Here is a 23,356-nt window from a genome sequence, read left to right on the forward strand (position 1 = left end):
TGGAACCACAGCGACCAGGCTGCAGGCTCTGGGCACCCACAGCCACTCACCATCCCAGCCCAGCCCATGCACTTGGAGCCCTGTCCTGGAGGGACATTCAGGGGTGCTGGGGTCAGTGAGGCAGCCCCGTGGTCCTCCTGTCTGGTGGTTTCTAAATGGCACTTGGCCCTTTGGGGCACTGATGCGCAGACGACAGGGAGCAAGGGCGGAAATCCAGTGGGGGTGAACAGGGGCACAGGCTGCAAGGCAGGGCAAGGTGCCAGGGCCCGGGAAAGGGGGTGGGGGGGACTCTGGTGCTGCAGGGAGGTGCAGTGTGACAAGGACTTGGTGAATACCCAGAGCTGGATGACCAGGAGGTCCTGAGGGCCAGGAGGACCAAGGCCACACTGCGGTGACCTGAGGAGGAAGGGAGGGCTGGGGTGACGGCCTAGAAGCCATTCCAGCATGAGAGGTCCAGAGACAGCCTGGCGACCCTGTGTCCCTGGTGAGAGACACGTCCCATCTGGCCTGGTGATATCAGAGGGAGCCCTGTCACACGGCCTGTCCCAGAAGCCCACCTCACATGATGTCCCTCCCTCTGAGGAGCAGAGAGCAGGCCCAGGCAGCAGCTACACTGTGAGGACACCACTGCACTCCTGGCACTGTTTTTCTTTTCTTTCCTTTTCCTTTTTGGTACTTTTTTGGCCTCCCCTTGGCATATGGAGTCCCCGGGCCAGGGATCAGATCCGAGCCACAGTTGTGACCTAAGTCACCGCTGCAGCAACACTGGTTCCTTTAACCCGCTGCTCCGGGCCAGGGATTGAACCTGCTTCCTGGCACTGCAAAGATGCCACTGATCCTGTTGTGCCACAGTGGGAACTCCCATGGCATTTTTTTTCTAGTAACATCTAGGTCCGATCAATGATACCACTTTCCTGTTTAGTGCAGCAATGGTTAACTTCTCTATGAACTAATTTATTGAAGTGAAAATGTGAGTCCACTTAGGGCAGAAAAACTGAGCAGCAGACTGTAGTGTGTGGTATGTGTATATGGCCCAAAGGATCAAGACGGTACCGGATGGTGGCAGGAGTCTTGGTCCTCAGGAGGGGGTTTTGGCCATGGTTCTGGGGGAGGGAGGTGGGAGGCCAGTGTGGCTCTGTCCCCAGAGGTCCCAGCACAGGCTTCATGGCTCCCTGTGAGATGAAGTCACATAAAGACCCACACTGTGGTCCCTCGCCACGTCCCCTGATCCCTGGTTAGGCCAACTCCCTCCAGGACCTCGGGCAGGTTGGGAATGAACAAGAGAAAGTGCAAACCCTTGTGGAGTCATGTGTGGAAGCAGCCTGAACCGTGTCCTTCTCTGATGTGGAGACAACATGGGGAGATGATGGTTCAGTCACAGAAACCCACCTGGCGGTGATGCTGAGCCAACGGCCGCAGAACCAGGGCTGGGTCTGCTTTCTCATCCTTCCTGACCCCCGCAAAGGACACACGACACTCCTTTGGGGTCATCAAGGGGCCTGCGTTCCAAATAGGATGGAAGTTTAATGTCCCGGAGTCAGGCACTGAAGAGTGTGCCATGTTCTGAGGCTGAGATGCTTCTCACCCGTTTGCTCCCCTACTTCACCCAGGAGGACCAGCCACTGGCCATTGCTCTGGGTCCCATACAGAGTCCTGGCATCTCCACCAGAGAAGAAAAGGGTTCCGTCCACAGGTGGCCTGTGGAATTTGCCTCGGAGGCAAGAATTAAGGTGCAATTGGACCCAAACTCAAACTCAAGTTTAACTGAATCCACATCATGTCAGCCCATCTTCCTGCCTTATGCTTCCCCCCTGGTTTCTGCTGCTGCTTTTCTGACCCCAAACAGAGCAGTTTCATAGGAACATGAATATGGAGGGTGGCGAGATAGAGGGTTGCTTCTGGGGCATCCCTTCAGGCCTGTTCCATCTGGAATTCTCAGCCTACACGTCCAGGGCCTGGCAGCCATCAGAGGTCGCAGTATTAAACCCTTGCTAATCAGAAGCTTTGCTGATGTCTTGGCATTTCTAGGGTGACCTAATTCCCTGTGTCAGTTTTCCACAACTTTTCTATTTTTATCTCCTCTCCTATTTATAAGAGCAGATCGCTGGGTTGAGACCAAGTGGTTCATGGTGCCAAGAGAGCAGAGAGGTGGCAGAGGCTCTCCGTATCATGCAGAAAGGCTCCTGGGGGCCAGCACCACCCTGTGGAGGGGCTGCCCAGGAGGCCCTGCATGCACCCAGGCCCAGGCTACCCCCCTAGGCCAGCAGGGTTCACAACTCAGGTGCTTGACAAGCATGGCCCAGGACACAGGTGTAGATCCTACTTAATCAGGAGTAAAAGCCCTTACCAGCTGCCTTGACAATTCCAGGTGCCTCCTGCCTATCAGTCATTTGATGGATACCATCCTCATCCTCACCATGGTTATCATCAAGGGAACCATCCTCATCCTCACCATTATCATCATCATCCCGGGTACCATTTTATCCCCATCATTATTATCACCATCATGGGTACCACCCTCATCCTCACCATTATCATCACCATCATGGGTACCATCTTCATCCTCACCATTATCATCATCATCATGGGTACCATCCTCATCCTCACCATTATCATCATCATCCTGGGTACCATTTTCATCCCCATCATTATTATCATCATGGGTACCATCCTTATCCTCACCATGGTTATCATCAAGGGAACCATCCTCATCCTCATCCTCATCATTATCATCATCATCCTGGGTACCATTTTCATCCCCATCATTATTATCATCACCATGGGTACCATCATCATCCTCACCACCCCCATCCCCCTTTGACGATGGGGACAAATAGCACAGGACTTTAATTAACTTGCCCGAGTCTACCCAAAGCAGGAGGTGGAAGTGTTGAGTTCAAGCCCCTGGAACTCAGGTTCACACCCTCTACTTTTAACCATTTTACTCTCTCTCTTCTCTTGCCTTTTTCCAAGGCACCGTCACTTCTTCCTGTGCCATTTCTGCGAGAGGAGGGGTACACTTTAGATTTGACAAACTAGAAGAAGCCGTCTAGCAGATGACACAGTTACCCTGGATTACCCTACTTAGAGCGGTACCTGGGTTGGGAGCTGGAAATTTCCAGACTAATTTTCAAGACGCCTCATCCAGGTATTTAGAATGATCCAACAGAGGAAGAAATTTTCAAGAGTAAATCCCCTCGATCTGCCTCTTCAATTTTAAGGTGCATACAAAGCCCCTGGAGTCGGTATGAAAATGCAGCCTCCGATGGGGCAGGTCCGGCCCAGAGGCTGCATTTCTAACTAACTCCCAGATGAAGAGTAGTTTCTAGTCTGAGGTCAGCCCTCAAAACACCCAGACTTGAATTCCTGGGGTTTCCTGAGGCTGGACTGGGGGTTGTGGGAAGGCGTTTTGAGTCACGTTTCCTTTGAAAGGAGGTTTTTTTCACACTTGGAAAAGATGTTTGCAAACCACAGCCCTAAATATAAGATTCCATACATTTAGAGATACTTACCAGAATATGTGGCAGGAAATTTTTCTCTCCCACAGATCTTTTTCGTTGTTGTTGTTAATATATTTTGCTGACTCAGAGGAATGAGCAGCCATATTTGGACAATTGGCCTCACAATGACCTCCCCGCTACCTAATGGAAAATATTGAAGGTATTCTACTTAGAAATAATTATATTTACATAACCTCCACGGCATTCATCTCTCTCTCTCCTTCTCCCAGCACCCCCCTTCCTCCATAAACGCTTCTAGGAATACTTGTTTCTGGAATTCATCAGCTCCAGCTGTTTACTTCCATTTGAGGCCATTTCTCCCCCTGTAGTTAAGTTTCTTACAGGAGAGGGTGGGCGGGGGAGGGGGGAGAAATGGCTTTAACCGCATTTATCAGAAAGTGTTACCGTCACTGAAAAATCAATCTGTCCCAAATTTTGAGACAAATTTTGCCACCAGATCAGAGAAAAAGGGACATTGGGGGTATGGAGCTGGAGGGACCTTAACAGAATCCAGGGCTCCCCACTAGAGTCTTTAAGGAATAGATTTTGGGATCCAATCAGGGAGTGTGTGGGGCTGAACAAATTTCTCCACTTCTGACTTATCTGGAGTTCTTTAAAAGCTCTGCTCTGGGTTCTGATATGGCCCAGATAGTGTTCACTTTCTTTTTTTACCCTATTGTGGGTTTTGATTGTTTTTCCCCAGAAATGGATTTTATTTCATGTACCCAAGTCTTAAATTTAATAAAGAAAAAAATCTCCATTAAAAAAAATGCAATGGGGGAGTTCCCATCATGGCGCAGCGGAAACGAATCCGACTAGGAACCATGAGGTTGTGGGTTCAATCCCTGCCTTGATCAGTGGATTAAGGATCTGGTGTTGCCTGAGCTGTGGTGAGGGTTGCAGACTCGACTCGGATCCCGTGTTGCTGTGGCTGTGGCGTAGGCTGGAAGCTGTAGCTCTGATTAGACTCCCCAGCCTGGGAACCTCCATATGCCACAGGTGCGGCCGTGAAAAGACAAAATACAAAATAAATAGACAAATAAATAAAAATGCAATGGGGAGTTTCTGTTGTGGCTCAGAGGGTTACAAAACTGACTAGTATCCATGAGGATGTGGGTTCAAACCCTGGCCTTGCTCAGTGGGTTAAGGACCTGGCATTGCTGTGAGCTGTGGTGTACGTCGCAGACGCAGCTTGGATCCCTCATTGCTGTGGCTGTGCTGTAGGCCTTGATTTGACTACTAGCCTGGGAACTTCCATATGCCACAAGTGAAGGCATTAAAAAAAAAAAATGCAATGCTCCAAAGGGCCATCATAGCCTGCATATTGCCCAAACTACCTGTACCTGGATGACAGAGACTGTTCTTGAGGCCATCTCAAGGAACACGAGCCATGGACCCCAACTTTGAGACCAGCTGAAAGAGTCCCAGCTCCAGGGCATTTAACAAAACCCCCAGACGGAGCAGACATCTCCCCTCGGGGTCTGGTCCCCTTGGCCAGACACCAAGGCCTCCCACCTCTGGAATGACAATTCCAGAAAGGTCCTGCCAAAGACCCTGGACAGCCCTGAGAGCATGATGGAGGGGGCTGAGGCCAGAGGGCCACCCCCAAGGTCAAGTGTGGCTGTGCAAGGCTGGAACCGATTTCAGCCCCCTTTGTGTCGATAGGGTGGGCCTCGGGGAGCGTCTGTGAAGGTGGGTTACACTAGACATAGGGGGATCACAGGAGAAGGCCTGGAGAGCAGCCAGGAGGTACCCAAGCTTGAGGGCACACAGGGCTCCCAGGAGGCCAGGGAGAGCCAGAGACAGGCCTCTGGCATGTGGGGGCTGGGATCCCAGAAAAGGCAAGGCAGTGGGTGAGGCTTCTGGGAAGGGCTGGGGGGAGCACTAGTGGGGAATGAGCCTGTCACCTTGGGGGTTTTTGCTTTTTAGGGCTGTATCCACGGCATATGGAAATTCTCAGGCCAGGGGGTCAAATCAGAGCTACAGCTGCCAGCCTACATCACAGCCACAGCAACGCAGGATCTGAGCTTTGTCTTCAACCTACACCACAGCTCATCGCAATGCCGGATCCTTAACCCACTGAGCAAGGCCAGGGATGGAACCTGCATGCTGCATCCTCATGGATCCTAGTCAGGTTTGTTAACCACTGAGCCATGAAGAGGACTGCCCTGTCACTTTGTTTTGCAAAGAGTCCCCTTCAACCACCCCAGAGCCTCCATTGACTCATGTCTCAAATAGGGTTCTTTAATGGTTTAAGGACCCTCTCAGGTCTGGCAGTGAAAGCCTCCTGCATTTCTTTAAACCCAATGTTTAGTTTTATTTTATTATTGTATTTCTTTTTTTAGGGCTGCAGGTGTGACATATGAAAGTTCCCAGGCTAGGGGTTGAATCGGAGCTACAGCTGCCAGCCTTCACCACAGCCACAGCCACGCCAGATCTGAGCTGCATCTGTGACCTACACCACAGCTTGCGGCAGGATCCTTAAGCTCCTGAGCGAGGCCAGAGGTTGAACGTTTGTCCTCATGGATACTAGTTGGGTTCATTTCTGCTGAGCCACGAGGTGAACTTCCTAAAGCCAATTTTTTTTTTGTTTTTTGTTTTTGTTTTTGTCTTTTTGCCATTTTCTTGGGCCACTCCCATGGCATATGGAGGTTCCCAGGCTAGGGATCGAATCAGAGCTGTAGCCGCTGGCCTACGGCCAGAGCCACAGCAACACGGGATTGGAGCCGTGTCCTCGACCTACACCACAGCTCACGGCAACGCTAGATCCTTAACCCACTGAGCAAGACCAGGGATCGAACCTGCAACCTCATGGTTCTTAGTCGGATTCGTTAACCACTGAGCCACGACGGGAACTCCAAGCCAATGTTTTTAATGTGAAAACTGTATTTGGACATAAAAATGCATATACAACCAGAAACCCCTATTCAATCAATAATGACAGTATCTCTCTGAAGAATATAGAAATTAAGTTATTAAGGAATGCCAGGAGAAAATAATTCTTTAAAGTTCTATTCAATTTACTTTTTAAGAAAGATGAGGAGTTCCCTTCCTGGTTCAGTGGTTAATGAACCTACTAGGATCCATGGAAATGTGGGTTCATCCCTAGCCTCACTCAGTGGGTTAGGATCCAGTTCTGCTGCAAACTGTGGTGTAGGTCTCAGGTGCCACTTGGATCCCATGTTGCTGTGGCTATAGTGTAGGCTGGCAGCTGTAGCGCCAATTCGACCCCTAGCCTGGTAACTTCTATATGCCATGGAAGTGGTCCTAAAAAGAAAAAAAAAAAAAAAAAAAAAAAAAAGAAATTTATCTGGCTCTGGTCTGAGTTCCATCCTGTTTACTTTCTTTGTCCCAAAGGGTGAGGACGGTCCATTTGAGGCAAGCTGGGTGACACTGGTGTTGCCCGGACAAACATGTTTAATTTTTAATTAAAAAAATTTTTTTAAGTATAGTTGACTTACAATGTTCTGTCAATTTCAGCTGTAAAGCATATTTTATTTTTTGTTTGTTTGTTTTCTTTTTTGGCTGCCCCACGCATATGGAGTTCTTGGGCCAGGCGTCAGATCTGAGCCACAGCTGCAACCTATACAGCAGCTGCAGCAACGGCTGGATAGTTAACCCACTCTGCTGGGCTGGGGATGGAACCTGCGTCCTGGAGCTACAGAGACACTGCCTATTCCACTGTTCCACAGTGGGAACTCTAGACAAGCATGTTTTATTTTAATAGTTATGTTTTTGTTTTAACATTTATTAGAAAAAACGTGAACTAGAACCTCAAATCAATGCTGTCCTGGATGTTTTTGCTTCAGCGAAGGCTTAGGCAGGGAGCCCCAGGGGCTCCAGCAAATGTTTGACTGTGAAAGTTTACAATGTGGGAGCAGAAATGACACAAGTACCAGCAGGCCCATGGAGATGCCCAGGAAAATTCTGGGCTCCCCATAGGAAAGAATGTCCCCCAACTGTGGGACGGAGCTGGTCCCTGGAGCTGGGTAGGTGTGGCTTCAGGTCACAGTCTCAGCATACACTACCCACCCAGAGTCCCATCCAGCCAGCAACCCGGGGGAGGGGGCTGAGCCACACAAGCTCAGCTGGTTCTCAAAACAACAGCAATGAGGCATTCTTGCTGTGCCTCAGCAGTAAAGAACCCAGCTAGTATCCATGAGGTTGCGGTTGGGTTAAGGATGCGGGGTTGCGGTGAGCTGTGGTGTAGGTCACAGACTCAGCTCAGATCCTGCGTTGCTGTGGCTGTGGCGTAGGCTGGCAGCTGCAGCTCTGATTTGAACCCTAGCCCAGGAACTTCCATATGCCATAGGTGAAGCCCTAAAAAAGACAAAAAAAAAAAAAAAAAGAATCAGCAATGAACATGTGTTCCTTGGGTCTTCGCAACCCACCTTCTGTGTCCAGGACTGCTGGCAAAGCCTGACTGATGGTTTCTGAAAGTGACAGATGCCTGAGGACATGTAGGAAAGTCTGCGGATGAGAAGAAAATGCCAGCATGAGGACAATTTTCTGCCCACCTGACTGCCTTGTGATCTGGCCTCTGAACCTTTGAATTTTCCAAAACCAGGATTTCATTCATTGGCCAAGATGCTCTTAATCCATACTGCTCCCTGTACCCCTGGGGAAGCTGTGTCTCAACGAAAATGCAAAAGAGAGAAACTTTTGTCACTCGTGAGACGTCCCCATCGGACCCCTTTACACTGCAGTTCAGTGTGACACAGGCCTGGGCAGGCGGGGTGGGCAGGCCTGAATCATGCAGAGCTTTCTATTTTCTGATGAAGCCTGGTTTAGGCTCCGCCATGGGTCACACTCCTGCAGGGGGTAATAACATCACCGGGGTTTAGTGAGGGCGCTTGATGTGTCAGACGCTATTCTAAGAACTTGACACTTCTTAACTCATTAACCCCATGAGCCAGCGACAGGGATTAGTCCCATTTCACAGTTGGGGAGACCTGGTTTTTTAACCCCTTGGCCCCTCACTGCCCACCCAGGGAAAGGTTTAGGATGTATAGCCTTCCTAATGTCAGGCTCCAAACAAAAACAAACACTGGGACATGTGGATTTTCCACAGTTAACTATTTTCAGTGTGGACTGAGGTGACCAGATTCCTCTAGAAAAACAGGAATGGAGGGATCTCCCGGCACCGGGGTTTCAGAGATGTGGCTCCAGGCCTGAGGAAGCATTCTGGGAATGTAGCCTGAACTCCCGCTGCCCAGTGGGGAGAGGCCAGGAGTGGGGAGGGGCTGAGGAACCTTCTGGAAACTTCTAGATGCTTCGTCCTAGGGTCTGGCCCAGGAGAGAGCATGGGTTCGGAGCTTTGGTGTGAAGCCTATTTGACCTGCTGCTTAGGATCCCCAGGGCATAAAGGGACCATTTTGTGTAGAATTGCAGATGCTGGGCAGTGACTGACCTGCCTTTGCTCCTGCAGCCAAGGTGGCAGGGGGTGCCGCTGTCTGGCTGGCAACATTGGCTGGTTGGGTGAGTCAGTAGGCAGATTCTTGCCCACCTGGCCCCATGTGGCACTTGGTGTCAGGCCATGACGACTGCTTCCTGGCCTGGAAAAAGCCCAGTAGACAAGATGAAAGGGGCTGGGGGCCTGGCTCCCAAGACCCCAGGAGCTGGGAGAGGGCCAGGCAGACCCCCTTACGAAGTCTTGACCAAGAGACTCCCCGGAACTGTGGGAGGGAACGTGGATCTAACCTCATCTGCCCACAGGGCTCAGCCTCAGGCCTCTTGTAGCCGCAAGCCCCTCCTCTGTGTGGGCCATCCGGGCGCCTAGGAAACTTCTCTGTGCTGAGGTCCAGCCTTCGGTCTGCTCTAAACTCCTGCTCACCTGACATCCTCACGTGGATGTATTTTTTTTTTTTTTTTTTTTTTTTTTTTTTTTTTTTTTTTTTGTTGTTGTTGTTGTTGCTATTTCTTGGGCCGCTCCCGCGGCATATGGAGGTTCCCAGGCTAGGGGTTGAATCGGAGCCGTAGCCACCGGCCTACGCCAGAGCCACAGCAACGCGGGATCCGAGCCACGTCTGCAACCTACACCACAGCTCACGGCAACGCCGGATCGTTAACCCACTGAGCAAGGGCAGGGACCGAACCCGCAACCTCATGGTTCCTAGTCGGATTCGTTAACCACTGCGCCACGACGGGAACTCCCGCTCACGTGGATATTAATGCATGTCTCAAACTTCACCCCAACTGCCCCATACCAGGCCCGCTCCCCACTAGCTGATGCCCACCCTTCCCTCCCATGTTCCCCGGGCCACTGCCCTTGACACTGACCTTGATTTCTTTCTTCCACACAGTCAGGATCAGAAGGCTTCCTTCTGCCTGAATTGTTGCTGTGGCGCCTGCCCTTGTTTCTTGCTCCTCAGAGCGGGGCCCTCACCCTGTGCCATCCCTAGGCCCTACCCAACTCAGAGCACCGGCCTGTGACCTGCCTGCTGCACCCCCAGCCTCACATCCTACCCCTTCCTCCTCCCTCTAGCCCACAGGCTCCAACCGCAGGCACTCTGTCCCTCCACTGGCAGTGAGCTTCCCAGACATCTGAAAGGCTGCTTCTCACCCCCAAATTCATGCTCTAACCACGCCCTTCATGATCACTCTATTTACAATGACCACGAAGTGTGCTCTCCTCTTTCTTGATACATTTTCCTCCATAACAGTTTCCCCTCTTCCCCTCCTCTTTTTTTTTTTTTTTTTTTTTTTTTGGTCTTTTTAGGGCAGCACCCATGGCACATGGAAGTTCCCAGGCTCGGGGTCAAATTGGAGCTGCAGCTGCCGGGCTACACCACAGCCACAGCAACGCCAGTTCTGAGCCGCATCTAGGATCTATACCGCAGCGCAGGGCAATGCCAGATCCTTAACCCTCTGAGCAAAGCCAGGGATCAAACCCACATCCTCATGGACCCTAGTTGGGTTCTTAACCTGCTGAGCCACAACAGGAACTCCATCCCCTTCTCATAAACCACTGTTTCCCTCTGTGCTGTCAACATCTGCTGGCTTCCCTGGGAGGAGGAGCAGAGATTTCGCCCATTTCAGTCACTCTCCAGCTGGGCACCTACTGCCTGTCACGGCGGCTCTGCCACCTGAAAACCCTGCCCGCCCTGGGTGTGAGGGAGACACGTGCTCTTCAAACACAGGGGACTCTTATAGTCGCAGATTGCAGTTTTCAAAATGCAGACCCGCAGGTATCTGGCCCTGGTGTTGCCCGTGTCCCCAGGAAGTTCGCCAGAGTCACAGCTTTCTGGATCTCAGCCATCAGGAGCAGGCACTGGGGCAAAGCTCTGAGTGGTGACATGGGGACAGTCTCCTCTTCTGGCCGGGACCCTAGAGAAGCCTGGAGAACGGGAGACATCCTGAGAAGCAGTCAGGTGACAGGGCAGGTGGAGGTTTGCCAATCGTGGGCTGGCAGAAGACAGGCTGGGACACTAAGTGGCAGATGGGCAAGGGGGGAATCGCTCTGCCTCCTGCCCCATCTCAGAGCAGGCAGAGACCCCTGGGGTCAGGTGGGTCTCCCCACTGGCCTGTGAGCGTCCCTGCTCTGGGGCTGGCTTAGAACCTGGCACACAGTGGATGTTCGTTAGATGCTTGTTAGGCAAGCAAGGCATTCACCCTTGACCCCTGGTTAAACTTCCCAGTTTGCACATTTCTAGCCTGAGCAAAACCTCTGTTGAGGGCACAGGAGTGGAGGGAGTGGACCCCCTAGATTTTGCCTTGAAGGTGGTTCCTTGGGATCTGCCATTTCTTTCAAGGCCAGGCGGCTGTGTGGACATTTCGCAGGGACATTTCAGCGTGGCCTCATTCCCCATCCATCCTGGGTAACGCATGGGGCACACCCTGGAAACCAGAAAAACAGTGGCACCCTGCCGGTTCCCGAAAGAAAGAATTCCAGTGCTGCAAGCAATCTGGAAGAAAGAAAGGTGCCTGGCTGTTCAGAGTGGGCAGAATCCTGGCTCACCTCCCCCTTCTACTCACCGAAGAGGACCACGGGGTAGGAACATGGCCCATCGCCCTGCACGCATCCCTGACGGGGACCCTGGCTGCACCCTCTCCCGCTCCCTTTGTTCACAGCTCTCTTTGCAACTTTTCTTCTTCCTGATGGTTTGCGGTATGGAGGCGCAGAGGTCAAATTTGCAGGCTTGAAGCCTGCACCCTTTCCACCAGTGTACTGGGCGCCTTTGCAGGGGACCAAAGCTGTGACTTCCCAGTGTCCTGTAAACCAGGACAGCCCCCTGTTCCCTCCCAGCCCTTCAAGTTTCCCTCTTCATGCCCCCCACCCCAAGCAGCATTTTCCCCCCAGAGAGACCCGCACACCAGGAGAGCTGTCCCCAGCAGGGGACCGCAGAAACCCTAAGGCAGTGACCTGACAAATGGCTCCCCGTTGCCTGATGGCCACTTAGCTTGTACATCACTGGAAAACGTAGCTCCATGGCCAGTAAGGAAGTTGGAAAGAATGTCGGTCTTTGCTGGGATTTTATAGGACAGGTTTCTGGCTCTGAACTTGGATAAGATTAACTCTTCATTCCTAGGAATGAAAAAAAAAAACCCCAGTAATCCTAACTCTCCGAAATAGCCGTTTACTGGGAAAATGTGCAGCTCTGAAAGCACTGCAGGCAGGCCGATTTGCACGTCCCTTTTCCAAGAGCTGCATATTTTCTGGGTCTGAAAATATGTTTGTTACACCTCCTCTCTGCCAAGGACACATAGAGTAAATTGTCAGCTCAAACCATGTAATCTCTTAACCATGAGGTTCCAACATCTGTTGGCCAGTTGTTGGATGGCGGGAGCCTTAACATGACTTCTAATTTTACTCTTTAAGTTTAACATAAAAAGTTTTAATGAGGGTATGTAATTCATACTTTCCAACTTCAGAGACTCCTGAAAGCGAAACCTATGCTTTTATAACCCAAGTCTCTGAAGGAGATGGGTGTATTTTTAAAACCTCTTTCCTGCCTCTCATTCCCCTTACGCAGATACATTATAAAACAGACCAACTGGGCACTGTCTCCCTTTCCAAATTATGCATCCAAATAGTCATCTAGGTTTTGGTGAAGAGTCCCTGTCAGCTTTGAGCTCATGTGACACCTCTGGAGATTAGGCTGGTGTTGTGGACACCCATTCACCCATCTATTAAAAAAAGAAAAAAACAACAACCACACATTGAAAACTGGTATCAGAAAGATGACCCTTGACTTACCTTGGGAGAATGCACCTTTTTGTTTGTTTGTTCTTCTTATGGCTGCACCTGTGGCCTGTGCAAGTTCCCAGGCTAGGGGTTGAATCAGAGTTGCAGCTGCAGGCCTATGCCAGAGCCACAGCAATGCAGGATCCAAGCTGCATCTGCAACCTATGCTGCAGCTTATGGCAATGCTGGATCCTTAGCCCACTTCAATCCCTTAGTGAGTCCAGGGATTGAACTCACATCCCACGGACACTGTCAGGTTCTTAACCTGCTGCAGCACAATGGGAACTCCGAGAATCTAGCTTTAAAACTTGCTCTCACCCTTGTGCCTGTCTTTACTGAAAGAGCTGGGGTTAGAAATGGCCTATTATTGCCAATTTAGTCCACTTTTCCCATCTCCCTTTCATCTGGGTAAGTCCTTCACCTCCAGCCTAGAAAACAACTATTTTTTTTTCCTTTGGCCACACCGACAGCATGCAAAAGTTCCTGGGCCAGGGATCAAAGTCATGCCCCAGCTGTAACCGAGGCCACAGCATTGATAATGCCAGGTCCTTAACCCACTGAACTACCAGGAAACTCCTGTTTAAATGAAATTTTGGATTGAACTTTTTATTCAGAGTCTTTCCCCCATTCATATATTTGGGAATTTTTTTTTTTTTGTCTTTTTTTGTCTTTTTGTCTTTTGTTGTTGTTGTTGTTGTTGCTATTTCTTGGGCTGCTCCCTCGGCATATGGAGGTTCCCAGGCTAGGGGTTGAATTGGAGCTGTAGCCACCGGCCTACGCCAGAGGCACAGCAACACAGGATCCGAGCCGCGTCTGCAACCTACACCACAGCTCACGGCAACGCAGGATCGTTAACCCACTGAGCAAGGGCAGGGAGCGAACCCGCAACCTCATGGTTCCTAGTCGGATTCGTTAACCACTGCGCCACGACGGGAACTCCTATTTGGGAATATTTTTAAGGAACAAACTCCGAAAAGTCAGGGCAGAAATATTCAACCCAGTTAACATCCAGGACAGACAAGCATCCTTTGAAACATTACTCTCTAGAGCTATGTTTACCGTTAACCAAATTCTGGAGAATTTCCAGAGGAATCCCCAGATGAGCATTTGCCTCCTATGCGGGGTCTTCTCGATGGAAAGCTGGATGTCCACACTTTTTTTTTTTTTCTTTTTGCCTTTTCTAGGGCCGCACCCACGGCATATGGAGGTTCCCAGGCTCGGGGTCTAATCAGAGCTGTAGCTGCCAAGCCTACACCAGAGCCACAGCAATGCAGGATCCGAGCCGCGTCTGCAACCTACACCACAGCTCATGGCAACGCCAGATCCTTAACCCACTGAGCAAGGGCAGGGATCAAACCCGCAACCTCATGGTTCCTAGTCGGATTTGTTAATCACTGCACCATGACGGGAACTCCTGGATGTCGACACTTTTAAAGCAAAAGGCCCAGAATGAACTTGGCTAGTGTGGCTTCTTAGTTCCCGCTGGAAGTTCTGTTGGACCCCTGTCCCTCTCTGCCAAAAGCATCTTAGCTGCCCCCATCCAGGAGCACAGGATGGTGACAATGCTGACAATGGCCAGAGTTAACCGGCAGACTCTCTGTTTTTTAAAGGAGATTAAGGGGACATCTTCCCTTGGAATCTCTTAAGTTCACCCAAGTTCAGAGGCCGCATTACAACACTGAATTTTGTATGGAGAGTCCCATCTCCAATGAGTGACATGGTTTAAACACAAGGCTGTTGAACTTGACCCAAGTCAAGACAAGTTCCCTCCGCTCCTCAGCAAATGGTTTGAGACACTGCTTTATGCTGGGCACCTTCCAGGCCCTGGGGACACAGAAGAGAAGCAGAACCCATTGCTGCTTTCTCAGCACTTACATTCTCGCACGAGGAGAAAAATGAGAAGCAAACAAATGGTTTGACTCTGGCAGTGGAAGTGTTCTACCAAAGAACTGAAGGAAATTTCCTAGATGCTTTGGGGGATGGGAGATGCACTATTTTTCTATAATTCTTGGGACATTTTGCCTGTAAAACATCTTTGAAGAGCTAGGGGGCAGTGTTGGGGATGATGAAGAGACAGTGAATGCAGCTGTGGGGCTGGATGGAGGTGGGGAGAAATCTGCAGAGTCTAGTCTATGGATGTCACAGGGAGGTGAGGACACAGGTTGCAGGAAAGGTGGGTGGGAGAGGGGCTACATAAGCAGCTTCTGGTGTTGAAAAGTCTCTCAAGAAGGTGGAGGGAGAGAAAATGAGGATATAGACAGGAGATGGAAAGTGATATGGAAAGGAGGAAAGCAATGCAGAGAGGTGAGGGGGATGGGGGAGCAGGTGGGGAGCAACTGGGGAGGGGCCTTGGGCTGTGGGATCACATCCTCCCATAAGGATGGATGAAGCCGATTCCCGCCATGATCCATCAGTGGGGCAGAGCCTCGCTCCCAGGTGGTCAGTTCCAGGAGGATGCAGGTTCATGACTCGTTCTGTCTGCCTCCTTTCTAAGCTCTTCCCTCTGTCCCTGCCCTGTTATGGGGCAGGTTTCTACCTGAAGAGTCCTGTTTGCAAAGGAGCCTACACAATGCAGGGGTTTGCCACAATGCATGTTTCAACAGAATATCATTCAGTGGAATACATACATAAAACCCCACTCAAAATGGGGCCCACATCAGTCACTCCAGCGCCCTGCCTATGGACGTGTGCATTCTCAGCACAATTTACATCTTTTTTTCCCCTTTTCTGGCTGCCCTGCAGCATATGGAGTTCCGGGGCCACAGATCAGGCCCGAGTTGCAGTTATGACCTATGCTGCAGCTGTGGCAATGCCAGATCCTTAACCCCCTGGACTAGGCTGGGCAGTGAACCAGATTGAACCTGCCTCCCAGTGCTGCAGTGATGCTGCTGATATCACTGTGCCACAGCGGGAACTCCCAATTTATGTTTTTAACTGAGCACCTATTTGATGCTCCTGGGTCAGCTGTGGGCGCCTCCTCTGCTGCTCTGAGCAGCTCCAAGGGCAGGAGCCAAGCTGGGTTGGGGCTGCAGGCTGTCTGGGCTCAGGCTGCTGCAGGGTGGCCTCCCCCATCCACCTGTCCTGTTCACCTCTCAGTGGTTTAAGGGTGATCTCCCCGGGGGCAGAGGTGGGCAAGTGTGGGGCAGAAGGAGGCGGCTCCCAGGGGGAGACTCATTTCTGGGGGCTGCTCAGCCAGCCTCAGGCAGCATAAGTGACCTGGCTGCCCTTCAGGGTCACCTGTGGGCCAAGGAGACTGAGTCCGGGGTGGGACCGGGCTACTCAGCGCTGCTGGTAGCTGTTAGACCCCAGGATCCAATTTGAGGACATGTTGGACATTCAGGTGGTTATCGGGGGAGGTAAGGAGGGGCAGAGCAAGGGGCACTGCCCATGGGGCACTGGATTCTATGCCCAGCTGCGTGGCGGAGCGCAAGTCCTGTCCCCACTTGTACCTGTTTCCATGTTCCTGTCTTTGCAAAGGCCTGGGAGTCTCGTTTTACTGCTGGAGACTGGGCGAAGTTTCCAGGGAGGAGACAAGGTGGGCATAGGGCCACACAGACCTGGGCTGCCCAGCCTGAGACAGAACAGTGTATGTGTGTGTCTGTGTGTGTGTATACATCTATATACATGTATGTATGACTGTGTATGTCTGTGACTGTGTGTGTGTGTGCATAGGTGAGTGTGAGAGTGTGTGTGCACACGAGTATGTGTGTATGCGTTGGTGTGTGTGAATGTATGTGTGAATGCACAAGTGTGCATGTGTATATAAGTATGCATACATGTGAATGTGTATATGTGCTTGTGTGTGTACACGTGTATGTGTCTGTGACTGTATATGTGTGTATGTGTGTGTGGCTATGAGTGTGTGACTGTGTATGTGTGTGTGTGAGTGTGTATGCATGTGTATATGTGTGAGTATATGTGTATGACTGTATATGTCTGTTGACTGTGTATGTGTGTGCAGGCGTGAGTGTGCATATGTAAGTGCATATGTGAGTGTTGTGTGTGCACGTATGTGTGCATGTTAGTGTGTGTGAATGTATGCGTGTTACGGATTGTGAATGCATGAGTGTGTACGTGTATATAAGTGTGCATGCGTGTGAACATGATAAATGTGTGAGTGTATGTATGAGTATGTATGAAACTGTGCGTGTGTGTATGTGTTGGGGGGACACGTGGGAGCAGGGAGAACAACTGTCGAGCCCTGAGCCTGGCCCCGTTTTCCTTGGAGCTGCCAAGTGGTGATTCTGTAGCAGCCTAAGGCCCCACTTGGAGACCTGGATGGGACCCCAGGGGGCCCAAGCATGGGGACTCCCCAAGGGACCAAGTGGCTGAGTTCCGACTCTGAGTGCAGTGTCCACCAAGGCAGAGCAGCAGAGCAAGCACAGAGGGAAGCCACGATTTGAGCAGTTCATGCCCAGGTCTGCCTCTGACCTGCTAGCCATATGGTCCTAGGTGAGTTTCTCAACCTCTGTGAGCCTCAGCCCCTCACCTGCGGCAGGTGACCAAGGCACCCCCTCAGCAGCGTTGCGAGGCTCAAAGGAGAGGTATGGGGTGTCTGCTTCTGGAAATGATACATGACAGGCACTCAGGCCATCAGGACCTCAAGGCTGCTGCTTCCTCAGTGGTGCCACCTCCAAGCTACTCTCAGTGCCCGGGTATCAGCTCTGTACTGATGCCAAGCCCCACGGTAGCCACGCCCAGAGCGAGGCTTCATGATGAGTGGCTTTGGCCCTTGTAAGTGTGTTGGGAACGATTTCCAGAGCTGCAATGGCCTTTGAACCGTCCTGATAAATATTTCAATCAGAGAGAAAAAGAATCTGCCTGATAAGCTTTGTTCAGGCTGGAGCTGGGCCTGGGAAGTGGAGGCATCCAGGCCCTTCCCGCTCCCAGATCCCTGCAGCCCGGCCCTTCTCCAGGTGGTGGCTGTCATTCCTGCCCCAGGGCCTGGGAGAAGCAGAGATGCCACAGCTGTGGCCATGCTCATAAAAGAAGATTCATGGAATCAGGGCCCCCTCTCCCCAACCTCTAGGACCCCATCCAGGGCCTTCCAACAGGAGTCTCTTTGGCTGGGCAAGATGCCATACTCTAGTCCAAAGTCTGTCTTGGATGCGGGGACATGAGAAGTAGCTTTGGCGACTATGTTACCGGAACAGACTTCTTTTTTTTTTTTTTTGATTTCATAATCTTTTTAATTTATAATGATCTTGTAGGATCCAATAGCTCTAATTGTGCTCTAATTTTAAAAAACGCTTGGCTGAAGTTTGGCAGTTTAAAAAATTTCAACTCAACTTTGTGTGTGTGCGTGTGTGTGTCTGTGTGTGTCTTTTTAGGGCTGCATCCATAACATAGGGAAGTTCCCAGGCTAGGGTTCAAATTGGAGCTATAGCTGCCAACCTACACCACAACCACAGCAACGCAGGATCCAAGCCACATATTCAACCTACACCACAGCTCATGGCAACGCCAGATCCTTAATCCACTGAATGAGGCCAGGGATCGAACCTGTGACCTCATGGATGCTAGTCAGATTAATTTCTGCTGAGCCATGATGGGAACTCCTCAACTTTTTTTCATACTATGTAGTTTCAAATGTAACTATTAAATTATGTCTATTTAAAAAGTACTTATAGCTTATATAATTCATAATAATTAAAATTTTCTTCTTTTTTTTGTATTTTCAAAGTCTTTCTGACATGGCCATATGTTACTTTTATTTATTTTTAAGATTTTTAAAAATTATAGTTAATTTACACAGAATGGACTTCTGCCTTTGCGTGTCCAGCATGCTTCCCTTGAAAGAGCCATTTCTCCAAAGGGCGTGTGTTCCCCTGTGCTTGGGGCTCTCTACTCACTGCCCCCTGCCCCAGACCCAGAGTGGGTCTGATCAAGGCCTGGGCAGGGATGACACACAGCCCAGGCCCATGCCTGGGGCCCTAGGACCTGCGCTGGCCTTTTTTTCCCCTTTTTTGGGTGCCCCACTGCCTATGGAGTTCCTGGACCAGATCTCAGATCTCAGATCTGAGTCTCAGACTCAAGCCGCAGCTGTAGCAACACCAGATCCTTAACCCAATTGGCCGGGTGGGGGATCAAACCTGCATACCAGTGCTCCCAAGACAGGGATCAGATCCAAGTTGTAGCTGCCACCTAAGCCACAGCGTCAGCAACGCTGGATTCCTAGCCCACTGTGCCAAGTCAGGGATGGAACCTGTGTCCCAGCACTCCCAAGATGCTGCCAATCCTGTTGTGCCACAATGGGAACTCCCTGTCCTGGCCTTTTGCTAGCCGGCTGGGGACACTGCTCTTCAAAGCCATGGGCTCTAAGTCCTGGTCCATCCTGACTCATGGGCAGAATCTCTGGAGAATAAACCCAGCAAACCAGACAGGAATTGGATGAAGCCTTGATAACATCAAGACACTGGAACCACTGCCTGAACTTTCCAGTTGGGTGAGAAAACCCCCCACCTCACCCCTCCATGTCCTCACTTTATTTGGGGTTTGAGGCAGTTGGAGGTTCTGTCACTGGCATCCTGTATGGTGAAAGCGCTGATCATTAGGGAAGCTCATTGCAAAGGAACACCTTTATCTCCAGCTCCAGGCAAATGACAGCAATCGCTTAAATGATGCCCAAACAGGCAGTTTGGAAGAGGTGTGATAAACATCCGTCCTTGCTTTGGCCGCACCCACGGCACACAGAGGTTCCCAGGCTAGGGGGTGAATCGGAGCTGCAGCTGCCGGCCTATAGCACAGCCACAGCAATGCCAGATCCAAGCTGAGTCTGTGACCTACACCACAGCTCACGGCAATGCCGGATCCTTAACCCACTGAGCGAGGCCAGGGACCGAACCCGCATCCTCACAGAGACAGTGTCGAGTGCTTAATCCACTGAGCCACTATGGGAAATCCCCTCCTTGCTTTTAAGGAACTCATGGTCTGTGGCAGCAATATATAACCCAAGGTGGACTGAGGGGAGGAAAGCCCAGTGTCCATTGTGTCTGCTCTGGGCTACGCTTCCTGTCCTCCCCGCAAGCCTGCGGCTGAAGCAGAATGCACCCATCCTGCAGGGGAGGAAGTAAAGGTACTGGAAGGCCAGTCACCCAGCCCCCGCCCTGGTTCACACCGATGGTGACAGGCAGAGCCAGACTCCAAACCCAGGTCTGTCTGGCTCCTGGGCCCGAGTTTTCTAACAGGCCAGTCAGCCTCACAAAGGCAGCGGGGCCTGGGCAAGGGGAGGTGGGCCCTCTCTCTAGCGGGGCTGGAAAGGCCTCTGGGAGAGGGCAGCCTTTGAATCACAAAGTGAAGGGACACCTGCTACCTCCAGACTCATCTGCCAGAGTTGTGCTGTCACCCTCGGAGGAGGCCCGGGCACCCTTGGAGGGCCCTGCTCCCTACCAGCACCGAACGTATTGATAGACACGGCTAGACAGGTGAGGCCTGAAAGAGGCTTCCTTTAGCCCAGGAAGAGAGGCAGGCACGGCCTAGGGGCCCCAAGCCTTGGAGGAGGAGGATGAGACTGAGGCTGGGTGGCCAGACAGGACAGGAAGATGGGATTGTGTCCCTAGCTGCTAAGAACGCATCTCTGGGTACTGGCACGGGTGAATTTAGGTGATTCCTAGAGGATGCAGGAATGGAGCGAGGGGAGCAGGCTTGTTTGCGCCTTTGACAAATGGCCCTTGAGGGATATGGATTTTCCCATAATAAATTCCACACACATGCACATTCAGAGCATATCACTGAGCCATCCTGCTGGTCGATCAGAGCTCCAGCCCAGGTGCTAAAGTGTGCTGGGTACTTTTTTTTTTTTGGCTGTGCATGTGGAAGTTCTTGAGCCAGAGATCCCATGAATTAATGTGTTTAGGGTTTGGGGGGGCCATGTCTGAGGCATATGGAAGCTCCTGGGGCAGGGATTGAACCTGCGCCATGGCAGGGACACAAGCCACAAGAGTGACAGCGCCGGATCCTCAACTTGCTGCACCACAAGACAACTCCTCCTGGGCCAGAGATCGAACCCACACCACTGCTGTAACCAGAGCCACAGCAGTAACAATGCCAGGTCCTTAACTCTCTGAGCTGCAAGGGAACTCCAAAATGTGCTGGATGCTTTTAACAGGCCCTTGACTGTGTTTTGCAGGCCTGGGCCTTGGAGGAAGAATATTCAGCTAATTGGCTGCTCGCCTCCCCAACCCCCACCTCCGGTTAGAAAAGGGCATTTTCCCCTAAGGAGCTACAAGCATCAGGAAGGAAACAGACCACCAGGCAGAGAAGGCAGTGATGCCAGCAGCATCTTCTAACGGGGACAATGCTGCTCCCTTGACAAGTGCCACCCAGGGTGAGGAGCTGCAGCCCCAGAGAGGTGGCATGGAGCTTCACTGTCCAATTTTAGGTCAGGCCCTCCTAAACATCAACCTAAAATAATATTAAGCAGGAGTTCCTGTCATGGCTCAGTGCTAACGAACCAGACTAGTATCCATGAGGATGCAGGTTCGATCCCTGGCCGTGCTCAGTGGGTTAAGGACCCGGCATTGCCGTGAGTTGTGGTGTAGGTCAAAGATGAGGCTCAGATCTGGCCTTGCTGTGGCTATGGCATAGGCTGGCAGCTGCAGCTCCGATTTGACCCCTAGCCTGGGAACTTCCATATGTTGCAGGAATGATAAAAAGCAAAAAAAAAAAAAAAAAAAAAAAAAATAGTAACCAAAAATGCACCAGCACCTATAGCCACTAACCATCACTCACCTTTAGAATGCAGTGAAGAAAATGCCGTGGCTGGTCTCCTGGGGTCCGTTTCAATACTCCAGGGAGAATTATCTGTTAAGTCCACAAAGCATCTGGACTCATATTCCATATGTGGAGCCCGGAAAGAAGAGAGAAAGTCCTCGTTGGAAGAGATTTTCTTTCTTTCTTTTTTTCTTTTGTGGCCTCCCTATGGCACATGGAGATCCCGGGCCAAGGATCAGATCTGAGCCACAGTTGCAACCCAGGCTGCAGCTGTGGCAATGTGGGATCCTTAACCCACTGGGCCAGGCCAGGGATCGAACCTGAGTCCCAGCTCTACCAAGACGCTGCTGATCCCAGTGTGCTACAGCAGGAATTCTTCAACCTGTGCTCGCCAAGTCTAAGGGGGACCCTCCCCTCCCAGGGCCTTCTTGGGTAATGTTTCTGAAATGACTCAGTGGGCTATTTCCACCAGCCTTCACCTTCAGTATTAATACCCATACCTCCCTTTCTACCGGAAATGTCTTTTATAATTATGTAATTACACACCTCATTTATCCAATTGTAAAGCCCAGAGACTGATTAAATATTAACAACCGCTTGGTTCTTGCGGAGTCCTTAGTTGGAACACAACCCTGTAATCTCAGGTAACACGCAATGCTAATTATCCTTCCCATCCACACATGGCTGAAAACCCAGAGCCATTAATCCAGATAAGGTTGCCCGCTAGAAAAATGCACTGCCTTTAAATCCTGTTTTATCTCCGCAGCCCCCAGCAAGGTGCATTTCAACCCAGCTCAGGGTTTTTAAGCCTAAAGCTGCCGGTTGCTGGGTAATGGCTGGGGGCGGGGCAGGCATGATAAATGGATCAATTCCCACAGATCCACCCCTCGCCAGCCCTAAATCCCACTGGCCTTCGGAGTTAAACCGGGACCTTTACCTGAAGCACCGAGATGGAGGATCTGGTTCAGTGCGGGCATCCCTCAGTTCAGAAACCAGTGCTGTGGCCAGCAGCGTGTGCCCTGTTTATGCCCTGTGGGCCAAGATGCTGTGGGAAGCTGGGTCCTGGGTCCCGTGAGCTGAGCCGCTGCCAGGCTTGCAAAGGGTCCTTCCAGACCAGCCTTTTCCTTCAGGCCTTCCAAACCCTCTCCCTCCAGACCCTCGGCTTCTCCACCCACTTTCCCTGCTTTTCCACATCCTGTGACCTCTTCCATCCTACTCTCCCCACCCGTGGCGCTGTGCAGGGCCTTGGCTCAGTGGGATGGTGGCTGTCCATTTGGGGGTAGACTTAACGAGAGGCTCAGGTGTTCGGTCCGCCTGGCTGCCACTCCCCTGCTTGCAGATGCTGCAGTCTGGGAACAAAACCAGCAAAAGCAACCCTTCCCGCTGGCCCTCAGGCCCCTCCTGACTTCCTTTCCTGGATGCTCCACATGAGCTGTCCTGGTGGTCAGGGATGGTCTGTCTCCCACCTGGGCTGTTAGGTGCTGCTGCAGCCTCTGCTCAGACCATAGCGCAGGGCTGATGGACACCGTGGAATGTTCCTTCTACACCACAGTTCAGACACAGGGCAGGACAGCATCGCCTGTCCGGTTCCAGGCCTGTCCAGGCTAGCTCTGCTCAGCCAAGGGGTCCTGTGGCCGCCTCCCTGCTCAGCCCGGGGTGGTGCCCACCTAGAAGGTGAGCACCTTGAGAAGGATGGTGACATCCAGTGTAACATCCACTGTGAATACGAAGCACGTGCTGCTGTGCTCTGCTTGGCTGGTAACAGACCAGGCTTAATGAGAAAGAGCTGGCTGATTATTGCTCAGATCACACTAAAAAGCAAACAGGGAGATCCCGTCGTGGCTCAGTGGTTAACGAATCCGACGAGGAACCACGGGGTTGCGGGTTCAGTCCCTGGCCTTGCTCAGTGGGTTAAGGATCTGGCATTGCCGTGAGCTGTGGTGTAGGTCACAGACGCGGC

At 51.4% G+C, this 23,356-nt stretch overlaps 1 protein-coding gene across 2 annotated transcripts; it reads right to left on the bottom strand.

Annotated features, from left to right (window-relative positions):
• LOC102162747 lies at positions 918-23,321 on the bottom strand. 2 transcript variants are annotated; one of them, XM_021064790.1, is made up of 7 exons: positions 21,415-23,321; positions 10,682-12,024; positions 8,911-9,055; positions 7,892-7,970; positions 3,513-3,641; positions 1,390-1,499; positions 918-1,172 (listed from the first exon to the last, which is right to left on the bottom strand). In XM_021064790.1, the coding sequence occupies exons 2-7, from the start codon at positions 10,852-10,854 to the stop codon at positions 981-983; spliced, it is 828 nt and encodes a 275-aa protein (XP_020920449.1). In that variant the 5' UTR covers positions 10,855-12,024; positions 21,415-23,321; the 3' UTR covers positions 918-980. The 2 variants fall into 2 exon arrangements, with proteins under 2 accessions (XP_020920449.1, XP_020920450.1); XM_021064791.1 differs by lacking the exons at positions 10,682-12,024; positions 21,415-23,321 and adding exons at positions 9,201-9,352; positions 9,667-10,209.

This window comes from Sus scrofa, chromosome 10 (assembly GCF_000003025.6).
Source record: "Sus scrofa isolate TJ Tabasco breed Duroc chromosome 10, Sscrofa11.1, whole genome shotgun sequence".
Taxonomy (NCBI): Eukaryota; Metazoa; Chordata; class Mammalia; order Artiodactyla; family Suidae; genus Sus; species Sus scrofa.

Coding starts and splice junctions, on each gene's coding strand:
- LOC102162747 (XM_021064790.1), bottom strand. CDS start 10,854: ATGTCTCCCGTTCTCCAGGCTTCTCTAGGGTCCCGGCCAGAAGAGGAG. Junction 9,056..10,681: donor CCAGGGCCAGATACCTGCGG/GTCTGCATTTTG, acceptor GGCTTTTTCCAG/GCCAGGAAGCAGTCGTCATG. Junction 1,500..3,512: donor ATTTCCTGCCACATATTCTG/GTAAGTATCTCT, acceptor TTTGGAACGCAG/GCCCCTTGATGACCCCAAAG.